This window comes from Panthera uncia, chromosome X, assembly GCF_023721935.1.
Source record: "Panthera uncia isolate 11264 chromosome X, Puncia_PCG_1.0, whole genome shotgun sequence".
In the NCBI taxonomy this organism is placed as follows: Eukaryota; Metazoa; Chordata; class Mammalia; order Carnivora; family Felidae; genus Panthera; species Panthera uncia.
Genome location: NC_064817.1, coordinates 32,109,992 through 32,125,459, shown reverse-complemented (window position 1 = coordinate 32,125,459; position 15,468 = coordinate 32,109,992). Strand labels below are relative to the sequence as shown.

At 42.0% G+C, this 15,468-nt stretch overlaps 1 protein-coding gene across 1 annotated transcript in view; it reads left to right on the top strand.

The window, feature by feature from the left end:
• RPGR (retinitis pigmentosa GTPase regulator) overlaps positions 1–9,602 on the top strand; it is an 84,653-nt gene extending 75,051 nt beyond the window's left edge. The window contains exon 18 of the mRNA XM_049643680.1: positions 2,394–9,602. Coding sequence (XP_049499637.1) covers positions 2,394–2,462 — 69 coding nt within the window. The 3' untranslated portion in view covers positions 2,463–9,602. The remainder of the gene's footprint in view (positions 1–2,393) is intronic.
• The last annotated feature ends 5,866 nt before the right edge of the window (positions 9,603–15,468 follow it).

Genomic DNA, 15,468 nt, shown 5'->3' with positions numbered 1-15,468 from the left:
TAAGAACATGCTCCCAATAAATCACTTGAACAAGAATCTTAGACTCTACTTCTAGACAACCTGATCTAAAACATTCCCACACACAGAACAGGCTCCACCATTCTCCAAGGGAGGCCGCTAAAGTCCCATCTATTCAGTGAACCTAGCTCATAATCCTGCATCTCTGGGTGATATGTGGTGACTACATCTGGACCAGTCTTGGTTCTACTTGGTCTAAAAGACTAACAAAAAAGGTAAATTATCCAGCTTACTCTCCAACATACATCTGATGTATAAGGGCAAAAATAAACACTCCTATTTGGAAAGGGGAAAAAGGGAGACACGCAGAAGTCAGTGGGATGTAGCAGTTTCAAAACTCTGCTTTGCAGATGATTGGAGGCCTCCCCTATGCTGAGAATGAAGGACATTCTGGATCAGGCCCTGGTTTTCTCTCTTGGAGTAACACCACTGTCCACTGTTCTTTGTGGTCCCTGAATCTGCTCTTTGGAGGTTTTTCCTTTCCTATAACACTCCTTGCCACATCTGAAGTAGCTGTTGAAGAACATCTATGCCCTCCTTAAAATCTGTATAGATTTCTCAGTTGCCTTTAGAAGATTGGGGATTAAAATTAAAATTAGAAGATTGGTTTTAAGTCTTACATAGTCAAAGGCTTGTTTTGTTTTGCTTGGTATTGCTCAGGCTTGTAGCTTCTTGAGCAGAACAAGACTCTTAAAAACATAACCGACTTAACAGTAGATGAACAGATAAATAAAATGTAGTATATCCATATAATGAGATATTATTTAGCCATGAAAAAGAATGAAGTGGTGACACATACTACAATGTGGATGAACCTTAAAACAGTACACTAAGTTACCTAGAATTGAAATAAAAACTTGAAACAAAAATAAGAATAAAAACATGCAGGGTTTGGAAGACTTACAAAAACAAAAACATTATGCTAAGTGATAGAAGTCAGATACAAAAGCTCACAGATTAGTGGTTTCTGGGAGGAGGCAAAAAGTAAGTGACTGCTACCTGGGATGATATTTCTTTTTGGAATGATGAAAAGGTTCTGGAATTAGATCATGGTGACAATTGTACAACTTTGTGACATACTAAGCATCACTGAACTATACACCCAAAAAATAAACTTAGTAAAAACTTAGTAGATTTCTTAACATATTGTAATTAATTCTGTGTTGCGGTCACACCCACAGTTCATTTGGGGACATAGTTAACAGATATGGAGCATTTTTTCCTGTTTTCTAAATTCCCCATCTTTTTCTTTCTTTTGATTTAATGGTAAAGGAATATAGGACAGAGAAGGCCATAATCTTAATCAGATCGTTTCCTTTAGTAATTTTATACAAGAGAGAGATTTTATTGAGGGCCACACCCTTAATCTGATCTTTACCCTACAGCACTTTTCAAAACATTGCTTTATTGAGGTATAATCGAAGTAAAATAAATGGCACATATTTAAAATGTACACTTTGACACGTTTTGACATGTGTGGGTGGGTGTGTGTATATATCCACACTCCGTATAATGATCTTATGCCTCTTTTCAACCTCTCTTTTTCACCCTTCTCCATATTCTCCCTCAGGACAATCAATGATAGGTTTTCTGTTACTACAGATTAGTTTGCATTTCCTAAAATTTACCTAAATGGAATAATGCAATATGTACTCTTTTTTTTTTTTTGTCTGGCTGAATTCACTCGGCATAATTACTCTGAATGGAATGGTAGGGTCTTATGGTAGCTGTGTGGTTGTCTTTTTAAGAAACCACTATGGTATTTTCCAAAGTGGTTGAACCATTTTACATTTCTGCCAGCAGTGAATGAGTTTCAGTTTGTCCACATCTTTGCCAACACGTGGTATATATGGCCAGTGTTTTAAATTATAGTCATTCTGAAAGGAATGTAGTTGATCTCATTATGGTTTGAATTTGAATTTCCCTAATGATGTTGAGTATCTTTTCTGTGCTTATTTGCCCTCCATATATCTACTTCGATGAACTGTCTTTTATGAATTTGAGAGGTTATTTTCTTTAGTTTTGACAGTTCTTTACATATGCTAAATATGTGATTTGCAAAAGTTTTCTCTCCATCTGGGGTTTGTCTTTGAATTTTCCTCACACTATCTTTTAAAGAGCAAGTGTTTTTAATGTTGATGAAGTTTTATGTAACATTTTTTTTCTCTATGGATTGTGCTTTTGGTGTAGTAGCTAAGAAATTTTTGCCTACCCCAAGGTCACAACGTTTTTTTCCTATGTTTCCTTCTAGATATTTTACAGTTTTATGTTTTACATTAGGGACTACGATTCTTTTTGAATTAACGTTTGTCTTTAGTGTGAGGTATGGATCAAAGTTCTTTTTTTATTGACATATGAATGTTTCCTCATTCCAGCACCATTTGTTGAGAAGACTACCCTTGCTCCACTGCATTGCCTTAGCACCTTTGTCACAAATCAATTGACCTTATAAGGGCAGGCCTATTTCTAGATTTTGTCTGTTCCATTCCTCTATTTGTCTACCTTTATGCCAATACCACTCTATCTTCATTAATACAGATTTTTAATAAATCTTGAAGCCAAGGAGTGTTATTTCTTCAAATTTGTTCTTTTTTTTCAAAGTTGTTTTTGCTTTTCGAGGTTCTTTGCCTTTCTGTGTTAATTTTAGAATCGGCCTGTTCATTTTTATTTAAAAAGCCTCCTGAGATTCGGATTTGGATTGAGTTTAATGGATAGATCAGTTTGGGGAGAACTGACATTTTAACAATATCGAGGCTTCTGATCCATGAACTTTAATTTCTCTCCGAACAATATTATATGGTTTTGGTATTTAGATCTTACACAGCTTTGGTGAAATTTATCCCTAAATCTTTCATATTTTTAATGCTATGGAAAATGGTAGTATATTTAAATTTCAATTTTTAATTGTTTATATAGTGTATAGTATAAAGAACTCACTTATTCTCATAGCTTTTTCACAAATTCCATTTGGTTTTCCACATAGACAATTATTTCATCTTTGAGTACAAAGTTTTGCTTTTTTCTTCTTCACAGTCTGAAAGTTTTAGTTCCTTTTCTTGCCTGATTGCTCTGGTTAGCACTTACATTACAATATTGAGCATCCAGTTGAGTGGCAAGTGTGGACATCATAATCTTAGGGGGAAAACATTTAGTCATTTGTCACTAAGTATGATATTAGCTGAAATTCTTTTGTGAATGTTCTTTATTGGGTTGAAGAAGTTTCTTTCTAGTCTCAGTTTGCTGACTTTTTTTTTTTTTTTTTTTTTTTTACCAGGAAGGGATATTGAATTTTGTCAAGTACTTTTTCTGTGTGTATTGAGATTATCGTATAGTTTTTCTTTTATGGTCTGTTAATGTGGTGAAATACGTTGATTGAATTGTGGATGTCAAAACTGGTTTGTATTCCTAGGATAAACTCCATTTGGTCATTATGTATTGTACTTTTTACATTACATATGGTTTGATTCAATTTGCTAAATTTTAAAGAATTTTTACATCTATGTTCATGAGGGAAATTATTCTACAGTTTTCTTTTCTTTTTTTTTTAATATCTTTGTCTGGTTTCACTGTCAGAGCAATGTTGGCCTCATAGAATGAGTTGAGACATATCTTTTCCTCTTCAGTTTTCTCTGAGTTTATGAGAATTGTTATTATTTCTTCCTTAAATGTTAGTTAGAATTCAGCAATAATGTCAGCTGGGCCTGGAATTTTCTTTGTAGGAAGGCTTTTAACTATACATCTTGGCTCTTAAGTGCTAAAGCCTAGGAATGATGTATCACATTTCTCACAGCCAGAATCAGCCCCATGGTTCCACTTAATTGCAAGCAGGTTAGAAAATGTAGGGGAGAATGTAGATATTTGGTGATCAATAAATGTCTGTGCCATAGGGTCTTTGAGAACATTTATAGATAATTATGTCTACATTGAGTAATTGCTCAAAGTTTACTTCAAAGTCCTAAGATGTAGGCAGGTTCATCCCCTCCAACACTGCATAAAAGCCCATTGCTTTTATTGCACAACTCTGGAAATAAGATCATATTCTCTGTGCTGTGGCTCCATTCTCTGTTCAGTGGAAACTCCGTTTTCTCTTCCTATGGCTTCTGCCCCACAATGGTGAAAGAGAGAATTTTATCCAAGTCCAACTTTGGCAGGAAAAATAATTTCTAAGTTGGATCCAAGATGAAAATGGTTCCTTAGTCTTATGGAAACACAAATACCATGATTCTTCCTGTCTTACGTTATAAATATCCCAGTGTCTGCAGCAGCTTCTCTTGGCTGCAGAAATATTTAAATATTTCATGTCCATCAATATTTGGGCTGGGAAATCCCACAAAAGCTTGAATTTTGTTAATATGCCCATATTTTTAACACTGATATCCTAGGCATATCAGATAAGTTTGATTATAAATTAAAAACTTATTGTAAGTTGTGTCACTTGGGCCACATGATAAGATGCTGCAACAGAAGCCCTTTTTTCAGTAGCTTATTCAAGGTGTATATTTCTCTCTCAGATCACAGTTCAGAATTGTGCTGTCCAAGGTTAAGAAAACTGCTGTACAATCCTCTGTATGGGGCTCCCATTTATTTCATAGGAGATGGCTGCCCAGTTCTCTTCTCCCAGCCAAGAATATGGGCAAAGGCTCAAGAGAGCACATGAACCTTCCATTGTGAGAAGACAAGTAGAAATAGCATACATTACTTCTACTTACTTCTGATGACCAAAACTTAGTTTCATGACCACACCAAATTGCAAGGGAGAAAGTATCATCGTGAGCTGGGAATCCCCCTGTCTAGGGAAAGCTCGGGAGCTCTAGGGTAAAAGAGACTGGATATTGGTGGAATGTGATTAGGGTGTCAGAAATGCACAGTATCAACAGGGAGGCAGAAAGAAAGGATTTGGTAAGAAGGAAAAGGAAGGTTGCTTTGGATGGGGATGGGGTGCATGGGGAAATCATAGGAATCATCACACATCATAGAAATCGTCAAGGCACTGCTCTTGGGTTAAAAAATAAAACCCCAACCATTCTGTCATTTTTCTGTCACTTGTTCTAGATTCAAGGTCCAAATGACAAAGAAATGGTGCCTACCTTACACTGTATTGGGGAAATAAGGAAGAATCAAATGGATGTTACCGCCTGAAACCCTTTGGGTGTCCATAGTTGGAAAGGGAGCCGTTTGGATTTCCCACCCCAATACATTTTTTTATAAAAGGGAGATGTAGTTTCCCAGAAAGAAATTGGGGTACCATTTGGAAGGGGTGTTGGTCTATCATAAGACATGTCTACTAAAGATGGAATACTTGACCCATCTAGTTTATTTGGGCATTCCAAAAACAAGATTGTGGCTATTATAAAAAAAAAGTCACCCTTGTAAAAGCATACCTTCTATGCTGCTAGGATATAGATTTTACTGATGCTTTCTTTGTAATGTTTCTTGTACCTAGGCCTTCTTCCCCATTCTTTATATGTTTTCTGAGCCTTTTCCTCTGTTGCTTGCACTATCCCTCCTTGGCTAGGGTGCTAAGGATGCATGTAAGAGAAAATCCTAACTCAACTGATGCAAACAATAAGGACGTTTATTACCACCTATATCAAGCAGGCCAGAGTTACAGGTAGGCTCCAGGCACCATGGATCTGGGTTCTGGTTCTGTGTTGCTTACAGTTCTCTTCATTTTCCCCGTGTCCATATGTTGGCTCTAGTCACAAGCTGGTCGCAAAATGGCTGACACATTCTAGGCATCACATCCATAAATAACAACATCCGTGGAAAGAGAGGAACTTCTCTTGTCTTATGATTCTTTTAGGAGTATAGTGGATGCTGGGAAATGCTGGCAATATCAGGACTGGAGAGCCTGCAGCTGTCGGCCCTTTTTGGAAATGCTCTTTGTAGATGATAACTGCCTGATTCATGCCCACCTTCCCTTCCTGGGAGTGGCCAATATCCAATAACTGTGTGTCACGAGTGTATGAAGGCGCAGCCTCCTCACCCTAACTCAGAACAACTCTACAAGACCATCTTCAGAGTTGTTTGTTGTGGTGGCTGAGGTCTTCCTAGAGACAATATCACAGCTGAACTTCTCCCTCTGCCCCCTCTTGTTGCCGTCTCTTTCGTCCCACAGGTGTTGATCCTAAGTGCACTCCTTTGTGAACCTCCTGCCTGTTCATTGTTTTCTCAGAGCTTGCTTTTTAGGGAACATGATTTATAAGAAGAAATAAAGAAATCTTTCTGATATCCCCTCACATCTTAGTGTCCTACTGTGTCACATGCACACCCATTAATGGATCCCTGGGAAGCTGGCACAATCGGCTTAGGACAAGTAGGATTTGCCTTTGGAGCAGGCGACGGGGTCAAATTCCTCTAAATCTTGTGGAGCAAGAAATGCACAAAACTGGGGCTCTGCCAGCAGTGAAGATGTAGAAAATGGATATTGATTAGCGACCAACAGTGTTTGAGGAATCAGCTTCTGCCTCTGGGTTGCCCTTCTTACTCCTGGCACTCACTGCCATAGTCAACTTCCTCAGAGTCTGCCTTGGACATATGACTTTCATGCTTTAAAAAAAAAAAAAAAACCTAAATGGATAGACACAGATTGCATTACAGATAATTTCAATCTTTTCATTTTCTTTCTTTTGCTCCAACCCACTCAGAGAAACAACATATGCCTATCGGTCACAAGGGCTTGTTACTATTTAACTACAGACGGGATCCTGGAAAAGGAAAGAAACAAGGACAGCCCCCGCAGGGTGCTGCAAATCAGGCTTTACAGAAGCAGGTGTTTTTCACAACCCTGGGAAGCCACATTGCAGTCTCCTTAAGCATCACTCACCTATAAGTCCTAGGCTCTAGGGTCAAGTACATAGCTTTTAGTCTGCTCTTCAAGAACCTATATAACGTTGGCTCTGATTATCCTCTCCCGCTGCTTTTCCCACTGTCCCCTTCCATGACCCTTCTCCTCCTGTCTTTATTGCAATGCACATGCCCGCTTCCGTGTTTCTGGTCACATTGTTCCCAGCCTCCATTCTTCAAAACCTGCCTTGAGCTGCACCTGCTCCATAATGGCTTTCCTGACACCTCCGGTCCATCCTGACGTCTCACTGACCACACCACCCATAGTGTCACCCAGCACATGCTCTGAGTTCACAAAGTCTTCTAACCCACTGAAACATCAAATATGGATACTTCTTTGTTTTAAGATTTTATTTTTTTTAAACAGTCTCTATACCCAACACGGGGTTCAAACCCACAACCCCAAGATCAAGAGTCGCATGCCCTACTAAGCCAGGCAGGCACCCCATCAAATGCAAATATTTCTATATGCCTTCCCAGCTTTTGCCCTAATCACATTTCGGTAGTCAAGCGATTCCTGGATATGACCACCCTACAAGTTAATGCCACAAAGACACAGGCTGAATCACTTTAAGAACATTACCAGACGATAAACAAAAGTCTATGGGGATGTAGATGCTGGAGAGTCAAGAGCCATTCACCGAACAGCTAAGGATCTAAACCTTTAAAACTCAAGTAAGCGTCTCAGTAATTTCTCACAAAAATAAACACAGGGAATGTGGAAACCCTGAATGCCGGTAGTCTCTGGTAAATTCTTGAAGTGTTCCATGTGGGAGCGACTGAAGTGCAGAAACCCTGTGGTGTAACTCCTGATATTTCCGAAGTGCCTTTTCATATAGTCACGTTTTTGATGAATGAATGTTAAATCATCAGTCCTCATGCTTCGAGTAATTAATATTATAGTGAGAAATGTCACCTCAAATAAGTAGTACGAAATTACACAATTGAATGTATTAAAGTGTTCAGCTAAGCTCTCATGTGTTAGAGTTTCTAAACGTAGTACAAATAGGAATTCGTTGGTTTACTTAAAAAGTGTTTTTGGAATACCTACCATGTACTCTTTGTTAGTGCTATAAAGACAATGATGAGCAAATCAGACACCGTCCCTACTTGTATCAAAGGAATCGTAGTCTGTCGGGGAGTACAGGTGTCAGTCAAATACAAATATTTACCCAAATAGATAAACACTATGGTAGATTCAAATGACTCACACAAATAGGTACGACAATAGGTCCATGCTCAGAAGCACGTGTTTCCGTTATCTACTGCTGCATCACGAATCATCTCAAAAGGTAGTGGCTTAAAATAACAACTATCGTTTATCTTACAGTTGCAGGGGTTGACCGGGTTCATCTGCACAGTTCTTGCTCAGGGTCTCTCATATAGTTGCAGTCATACAGTGACTGCGGTTGGAGTCATTTTGAAGGCTTCCTCACTCCCCTGTCCAGCAGTTGGCGCTAGCTGCTGACTGGGGTCTCATCTGAGCTGTCAGGTGGCACACCCCTATGCGAAACCTTCATGTGGCTTCTGTACATCATAGTTGCCGGCTTCTAAGAGTGAGTATCTCAAAAAAAAAAAAAAAAAGAGAGAGAGACTAGACAAAGCTGTATCACTTCCTATGACCTAACCTTGATCACTTCCGGCATAGCCACAGACCCACCTTGATAAAGGGGGGGAGAGTGCAGAGCTCCCTTGATGGCAGGAGTGTTCAATGTCACCTTGCGAAGAACCTGAGGGAGGGGGGAGGGGGTATTGTCGCAGCCATCTTGGAAAATACACAGCACATGAAACGGGCAGACTTAAAACTTATCTCCTAGGGAGCCTAAGAAAGCTTCCCTGAATTTCCATGGAAAGTACAATCTGAAAGTAAGATGTTATCTAGAATAAGGGGTAGGAAAAGCAAGCAGAAGGACGAGTATGCGCAAAGACCCTGAGGCAGAAAGAAACAGAACACAGACTGAAACATCCTGAATCAATTCAGTATATGTAGAGTTGGAGATGCATTCGAACAATCAAGAGAAGTTATATAGTAGGGTCAGGAACACAGAGGGGAGCCCAAGGGATAGATTTATGAGTTCTCAGTGTTCAGCCGGTGATTAAAGTTCTGAGTGTGGATGGGGTCACTTAGGGAAAGAGTATAGAGAGTCTCGTGGAATTTAACATTCAGTGGTTGCCCAGAGACTCATGGGTGGCCAGAGGCTAAGGAGCATGCAGAGTGGTTGGAGGAATGACAGTGCAGTGTCCTGGATGCTAAATATTATTAGTGTTCCTGGATGTGACAAGTAGTCATTAGTGTTGGATGCTTTCGAGAAGTGTATAAAGATGAGGACAAAAACACGTCTATTGATACAAACAATATGCAGTTTGTAAGAGCAGGAGTTATCTCAGAGGAGCAATGTGGGACCCAGATTGGAGCAGGTTGATAGAGGCAGAGTTCAGACAACTTTTCTGAAAAGGAAAGAGCCGGAAGAAAACGATACAGTATGACCATCATGCAATAGCATGCATTTGAGAGTAAGGTGTACCAAACATTAAGTTTCCTTGTACCAGATCATACACTCAAGAGACACATCACTGGTGTATTCTCCTTCTAAAGAGAAGGGGGCATGAGGTACATGAGGAAAGTGCCTACGTCGTATATGTTCCAAACAAACAGAAATTGAACCCACTCCATCCAGCAAAGAGAGAAGGACTTGAGCAATGCAGGAAGGCTCAAGCAGCCACCTAAAAATATTAATGTAGAATCCGCAAGCCGATAGCTCAGAATCTCTGTTTAGCTTGGGTGTGTTCAACTCTTGTGGGCCTTTGTGCAAATCTTGTAACTTTTCCATGCATCAACTTTTCTTTGGCTACTTACCAGGGTCAGAGAAAGGCTGATCCTTGAAAAGCACTCAGAACAAAAAGTCCAACAGGATTTGACTAAATGAAGCATTTGATTAGTTATCACTAATAGTATGATGCAAACCAGGAAGGACTATTAACTCCTTGTTTGTCAAATTGGCTTGCTTTTGTATTTGGCCAGGGCCCTCAGAGCTCTGGCCAAACAGCAGGGTTTCTGCATGTGCTCTGGCCTCCCTGAGGACCTCACAAGGAGCCAGAAACTCTCAGGATCCAAGAGAGGTCTTTAGGAGAACGAGGAGAAAGGGCATGGGTACAACCACAGGGAGAGGCCGCCTGTACCGTCCACACACATACAGGGGGTGTGTGTTAGCTGTTTTTACAGCTGGAAGCCATTCTTGAGCTCAATCTCTAAAACTAATTTTCCAGTCTAAGTCCTCGCGGTGATGCTGACCTTTGGGTTGATTATACGAGAGCAAATGAAAGCTTTCCCTCTCCTCCAACACATCCTTCTTTGACTTGAAACATGTGACAAGGCTGTTACCTCCAGCAGATGCTTTCTGGATGAATCAGCATTCTAAAAGACAGAGGCCCCAGGATGTGCCAACATCAACAGAATCAGCAGGGATTAACAAGAGAGAAGGGGAACAGCTGAGTGGATGCAGCCTTCAAGCAGGGGGTCGGTGGTAACATCTTCAAAGTTGGCAGCCCAAGAATCTTGCTGGAAATGAAGGGTGAAAGGGCCAAAACTGCTTCTGCAGAGTCCTGAACAGACCCCACTGGGCCAAGGACTGGGGTCTTCTTTGAGAAGTTGGTATCCTAAAGGTTGAGAGCATATCTCTGAGGATCCCGATCGCCTTTAGGCAAAAAGCATCCTCAGTGCCAAGGTACTTAAGAGTCCTTTTCAGATGCATAGCCTCTGGGGCAGCAATTGATTGTTTCCTCATTACCACATTAAAGTCTTCCTTCCTGGCTCTTCTGCTTCTCCGCTCTTCTGTGAGGAGGGGGGAGTAAGGCCACAAACCATATTCCAACCCAAGGAGAGGGCTTTGAGGTTACGGGGCTCAATCCTTATGGGAAAGAAGTTATGCCACAGGATCTAACTGATGTTTCCTCACTGTTCCATTTTCTGTCAGCCTCTAGTCCTGGGTCATGTTCCCTTGTATATATTTCCACAGGACCTGCCTGGCAAGAGAAAAAAAAAGTCCTTCCCCTTTGGGACTCAGATGTCTCCTGTGGAGATCCATTAGCTGATGTTTGCTACAGCCTCCTTCACTTTCCCCTCTTCTGCTTGTATATCCTCATTTTCCTTTTCTTCCTTTATCTCCAGTGTCCTTGAGGAATTCATCCACAGCACTGACTTCATCTTTCACCTCCATGCAAGCATTTCAAATCTATATCCCTCTCCTCAACTCTCCTACTGAATTGCAAATGATCTTAGCACCAGACGTCTCCACGTTGTTGTTTCACCTGCACTGCTGCCATCTTAGCATGTTCAAAACCAAGTTCATTTTCTCTCCACACTGGCTCCTCACCTGTGTCAGTCTGAGTTTAACCAGAGAAGTCAACTCAGTAAGGGATATATATTGCATAAGGCCAGTATGGATTTGAAAATTGCTCTTATGCAATTGTGGGAGCTTGCTGACCAGTCTCCATATGGCTGTTAGAATCTCTGAGTCTAATGCTGGAGCTTGAAGTTCATGGGGGCAGGCAGTAGAGAAGGAAAGCTATTGTTATGCCCAGAATTCGTGATCCCCAAAGACCACTAGGGAGTCCGATGCGAAAGCAAAAGAGCCTTTATTCGAGCTAGCTCGAGCTCAAACCCCTACCTGCACCGACGCAGCGGTGAGATACCAGAGAGAGAGAGAGCGAGTTTCAAAAGCACAAAGGTTTTATTGGGGCCTAGGGGCAGTTGGTGAGGTAATGGCTGTGGCCTCAGCCGATTGGCTGGGGAAGGGTCGTGGCCTCAGCCGATTGGCTGGGGAAGGGTCGGAGTCCTGTTACGCAGGTCGCTGGGCGTGTTTTGATCAGGAAGTTTGAATGGGTGAGCGGGAGGTTACTCAAGGGGAGGAGGCGTGGTCTAGGTGAAGGACACAGAACAAGATGGAGTCGGCTGGCGTAGGCCCGCCCTTTCACTATGAAGTGCGGGGAGGAGATCAAGTGCAGACTGGAACCCACAAGCTTGAGCTGGAACTCCGTGGGGAAGGGCTATAACCTATGACAGTTCTTGTTGCCTCTGACCTTGGTGATGAGGGTATCCAGCAGAAGCGGGGCTCTTTATCACAGAGCTAAACACATACACCTGACCTAGGAGTCAGGCTGAGGGAGGATCGGGGAAGGTAGGGCACTTGCAGGCCCAGCTGCTGCTTCATATCAACGAGGTAAGTCAGCAAATTGGCAAGGTGAGAACCACAAAATGGCCACTGACTGCTTCCCTTCCAGCCTCCAGATTCCCCGAGAATCTCCCTTGTGACTGACCCTAACTGGAAATAAGACAATGAATTCTGGGAAATGTAGCTCAGTCTCGCCAAGTTGACTCATTGCAAAGCCAGTAAAATTCACTCCTAGTCAACTTAGCATACATATATATCTCCTTAAAGTATACTTAATCTCCGAAGAAAGACAGTGTTAAAGTCCTACTTCTGCATAGCATCATACAGCTATCCCCCATACAACTAAAAAAAAAAACAAAACAAAAAAACGCTGTTCCCCCAGAAGAGAATTGCAAAGTTCCATTTTTGTCCTTGAGTGATGTTCATTCTTTTCCAAGCTGGTTCACATTCTTCCTTTGATATCTTATAATTTAAATCCTGAGATATAAAGTTAAGTATTACTAATACATCTTGTATTAGATGATAAAGGGATGTAAAAGAAAAACAAAAATATCTGGTTAACATATATGGAAACATCTATATTAATTTTTTTAATGTTTATTTATTTTTGAGAGAGACAGAGACAGTATGCTAGTGGGTTAGGGGCAGAGAGAGAGGGAGACACAGAATCAGAAGCAGGCTCCAGGCTCGGAGCTATCAGCACAGAGCCCAACGCGGGGCTTGAACTCATGAGCCGTGAGATCATGACCTGAGCCGAAGTCGGAAACTCAACCGACTGAGCCACCCAGGCACCCCTGGAAACATCTATATTAAAATAAGGAAGAAATATTCATAACTATTACAATCATTGTCTCTGCAATGGTCACATGGTCCTAGCTGATATTTGTGACTAGTCTCTTCCTACATTGTACCTTTGCATATTCTTTTTGCTCTCAGCAGGCACTTCGGCTGCTGGCCATGGCTTTTTGCTTGGTGGAGTGACACAAACTTTCATTCTTGAAGGCTCTGGGATATTAGCAGCCTTGCCTGAATTGGGTTGTTATAGTTTTCTGTTGACTTTAATAATAGGACATGGGCATATTAAAGGTACCTTGAGGATTTCCTGCTTTCCAAATACTCTCCTTATGCCCATCGTGTGGTAGTAGCAACACAATTTCTCCCTGATAGTCAGGATTAATCAACCCAACCAGAAAGTAACCCCCTTCTCTGCTGTTCATTCAGTGACACGAGGAACCCAGAGGGCCCAGGCAATGGTCTCAACTTCCATTTCAGTGGAATCATTGTTGGATCCCTTGGTGGAAGCATTCCTGTCTTTGGAACTAAGACCTCTAGACTCGCAGAGCCTATACATCATGGGGATGAGAAGTTACATTTTGCTAATGGATCACTAGAGCTAACAGTGACTAGTACCCTTCCCATTTTCACCACTGTACCCCTGGATTGGTGAATACTGGTTATGATCGTAACAGCTTCATATATTGGATCCTGACTCAAAGCAAATACAACATCCAGGAGGACCTTGCCCAGTCCTGCAGTGCACTTAGCTGGTGCATTAACTGTGTCTTCAAAAGGCCACTCTACTTCCTTATTTTTTTAAATATTTATTTTGAGAGAGAGAGAGAGGCGGGGGGGAATAGGGGAAGGGCAGAGAGAGAGGGAGAGAGAGAATCCCAAGCAGGCTCCGCAGTGTCAGTGCATAGCCCAGTGTGAGGCTTGAACTGAAACCAAGAGCCAGACATTTAACTGACTGAACCACACAGGCACCCTAAGGCCACTCGACTTCTCTCAAGCTGCTTCAGGATGAGGGGGACATGGTAAGACCGGTGAATTCCATGAGCATGGGCCCTTTGCCTCATTTCATTTGATGTCAAGTGAGTCCTTTGATTGGAAGCAATGCTTGTAGAATACCATGATGGCACACAAGGCATTCTGTAAGACCATGGGATGGTGATTTTGGCAGAAACATGTGGACAGAGAAGGAAAACCCATATCCAGTGTAAGTGTCTATTCACAGAATCAGGTAGACCACTCCAAGTCCTTCCTCCTAGGTGGAATTGCCCTCAACATTGTCCATCGGGGCTGTCAGAGAGTAGGGCTGCGGTGTTGGCCACTCTCCGCTACCATTTCAGGTGGTATTTACGTGCCACGCAAAACTATCTGAGGTGTTTCTTCCTCAGTCAAATGGTCCTAGGGAATGCTGCATCAGGCCAGAGATGTATGTTGGAAGAGAGAAGGTAACGTAGCAGAAGGAGGTGCCATGGGCATTTGGGCCACTTCCTAATGCAACTTACTTCTACTTTGGGGGCTTGCCCGAGCCTGACTACGTATACAGTAAAACCTTGGATTGTAACTTGTTCTGTGAGTGTCCCACAAGACGAGCAAACATTTCTAATACGTTTTAATTTGATAAACAAGCGATGTCTTGTAATACACCAAACGTCACATGATCAAAATTGAGCCGATGGTTCTTAAAATTCGCTTTGATATGTGAGTGCTTTGGATTACAAGCATGTTTCTGGAACAAATTATGCTTGCAAACTAATGTCACTATATATCACTTCCATTTGATGATAGACTGATGCTCTGCACACCCAACTGTATGGCTTGGCATTGGACAACACTCAGTTGAAGACAGGCAGCTCAGATTACATGGTAACTTGGTGACCCATGGTCAGGGATTCAGTCTCTAATAATGCCCAGTGGCAGGCCAGAATTGTTTCTAGAAAGGAGAGTAGTAATCAAGAAAAGGTGGCAGGGATTTACCACAAAATTTGAAGGGTCAGGTTTTGCTTCACCTATAGGAGCTTGCCAAAGACTTCAACATACATCCCTATCTGCCACTGACACCTTGAGTGCCACCTTGACCCGCTCCAGGGCCAGCTTGCACAGTGGCATCTTTTCTCGTTCTGAGCCCCATTCAAAGCTAGCATTTCCTAGGTCACATTCATACCGTGCCTCTTTGTTTTAAAATTTGGGGGGCAAGCCTGATTGGCCTGCCTGGGACCCGTGCTTACCTCTCTAATGACGGTGTCTCAGGAATAAAGTTCTATCATTGACCCAACCTGATTCCTGTAACCACACCTATGACCAAGACTTGGAGTGGCTGTGGTTGGCAGGTCCCCTCCAAAACCACATGGGCAGTTCCCCAAATGATGTTTTTCTGGGAATCAATCAAGACAAGTGAGGGAAATGCCCTTCCCTGAGGTGAGATAAGGCTTTGGTAAAGTCCTTCCCCTCACAGAGAGGCCCATTTGTGCAGAGAGGTCTCTGAGTATATTTCAGCATGATTATTCTTCCCCTCCCCCTGCCAGAGCAGGTGGGGTCTCTCTTGGACCTTCATCGTGAAAATCTGGTAGGGTTCTTGGAGGTAAAGCCCACAGCAGTGTGGGAGTTTCTGCCGTGGCTCAGCCCCAGGAGTTTCTTATGCTCCTAA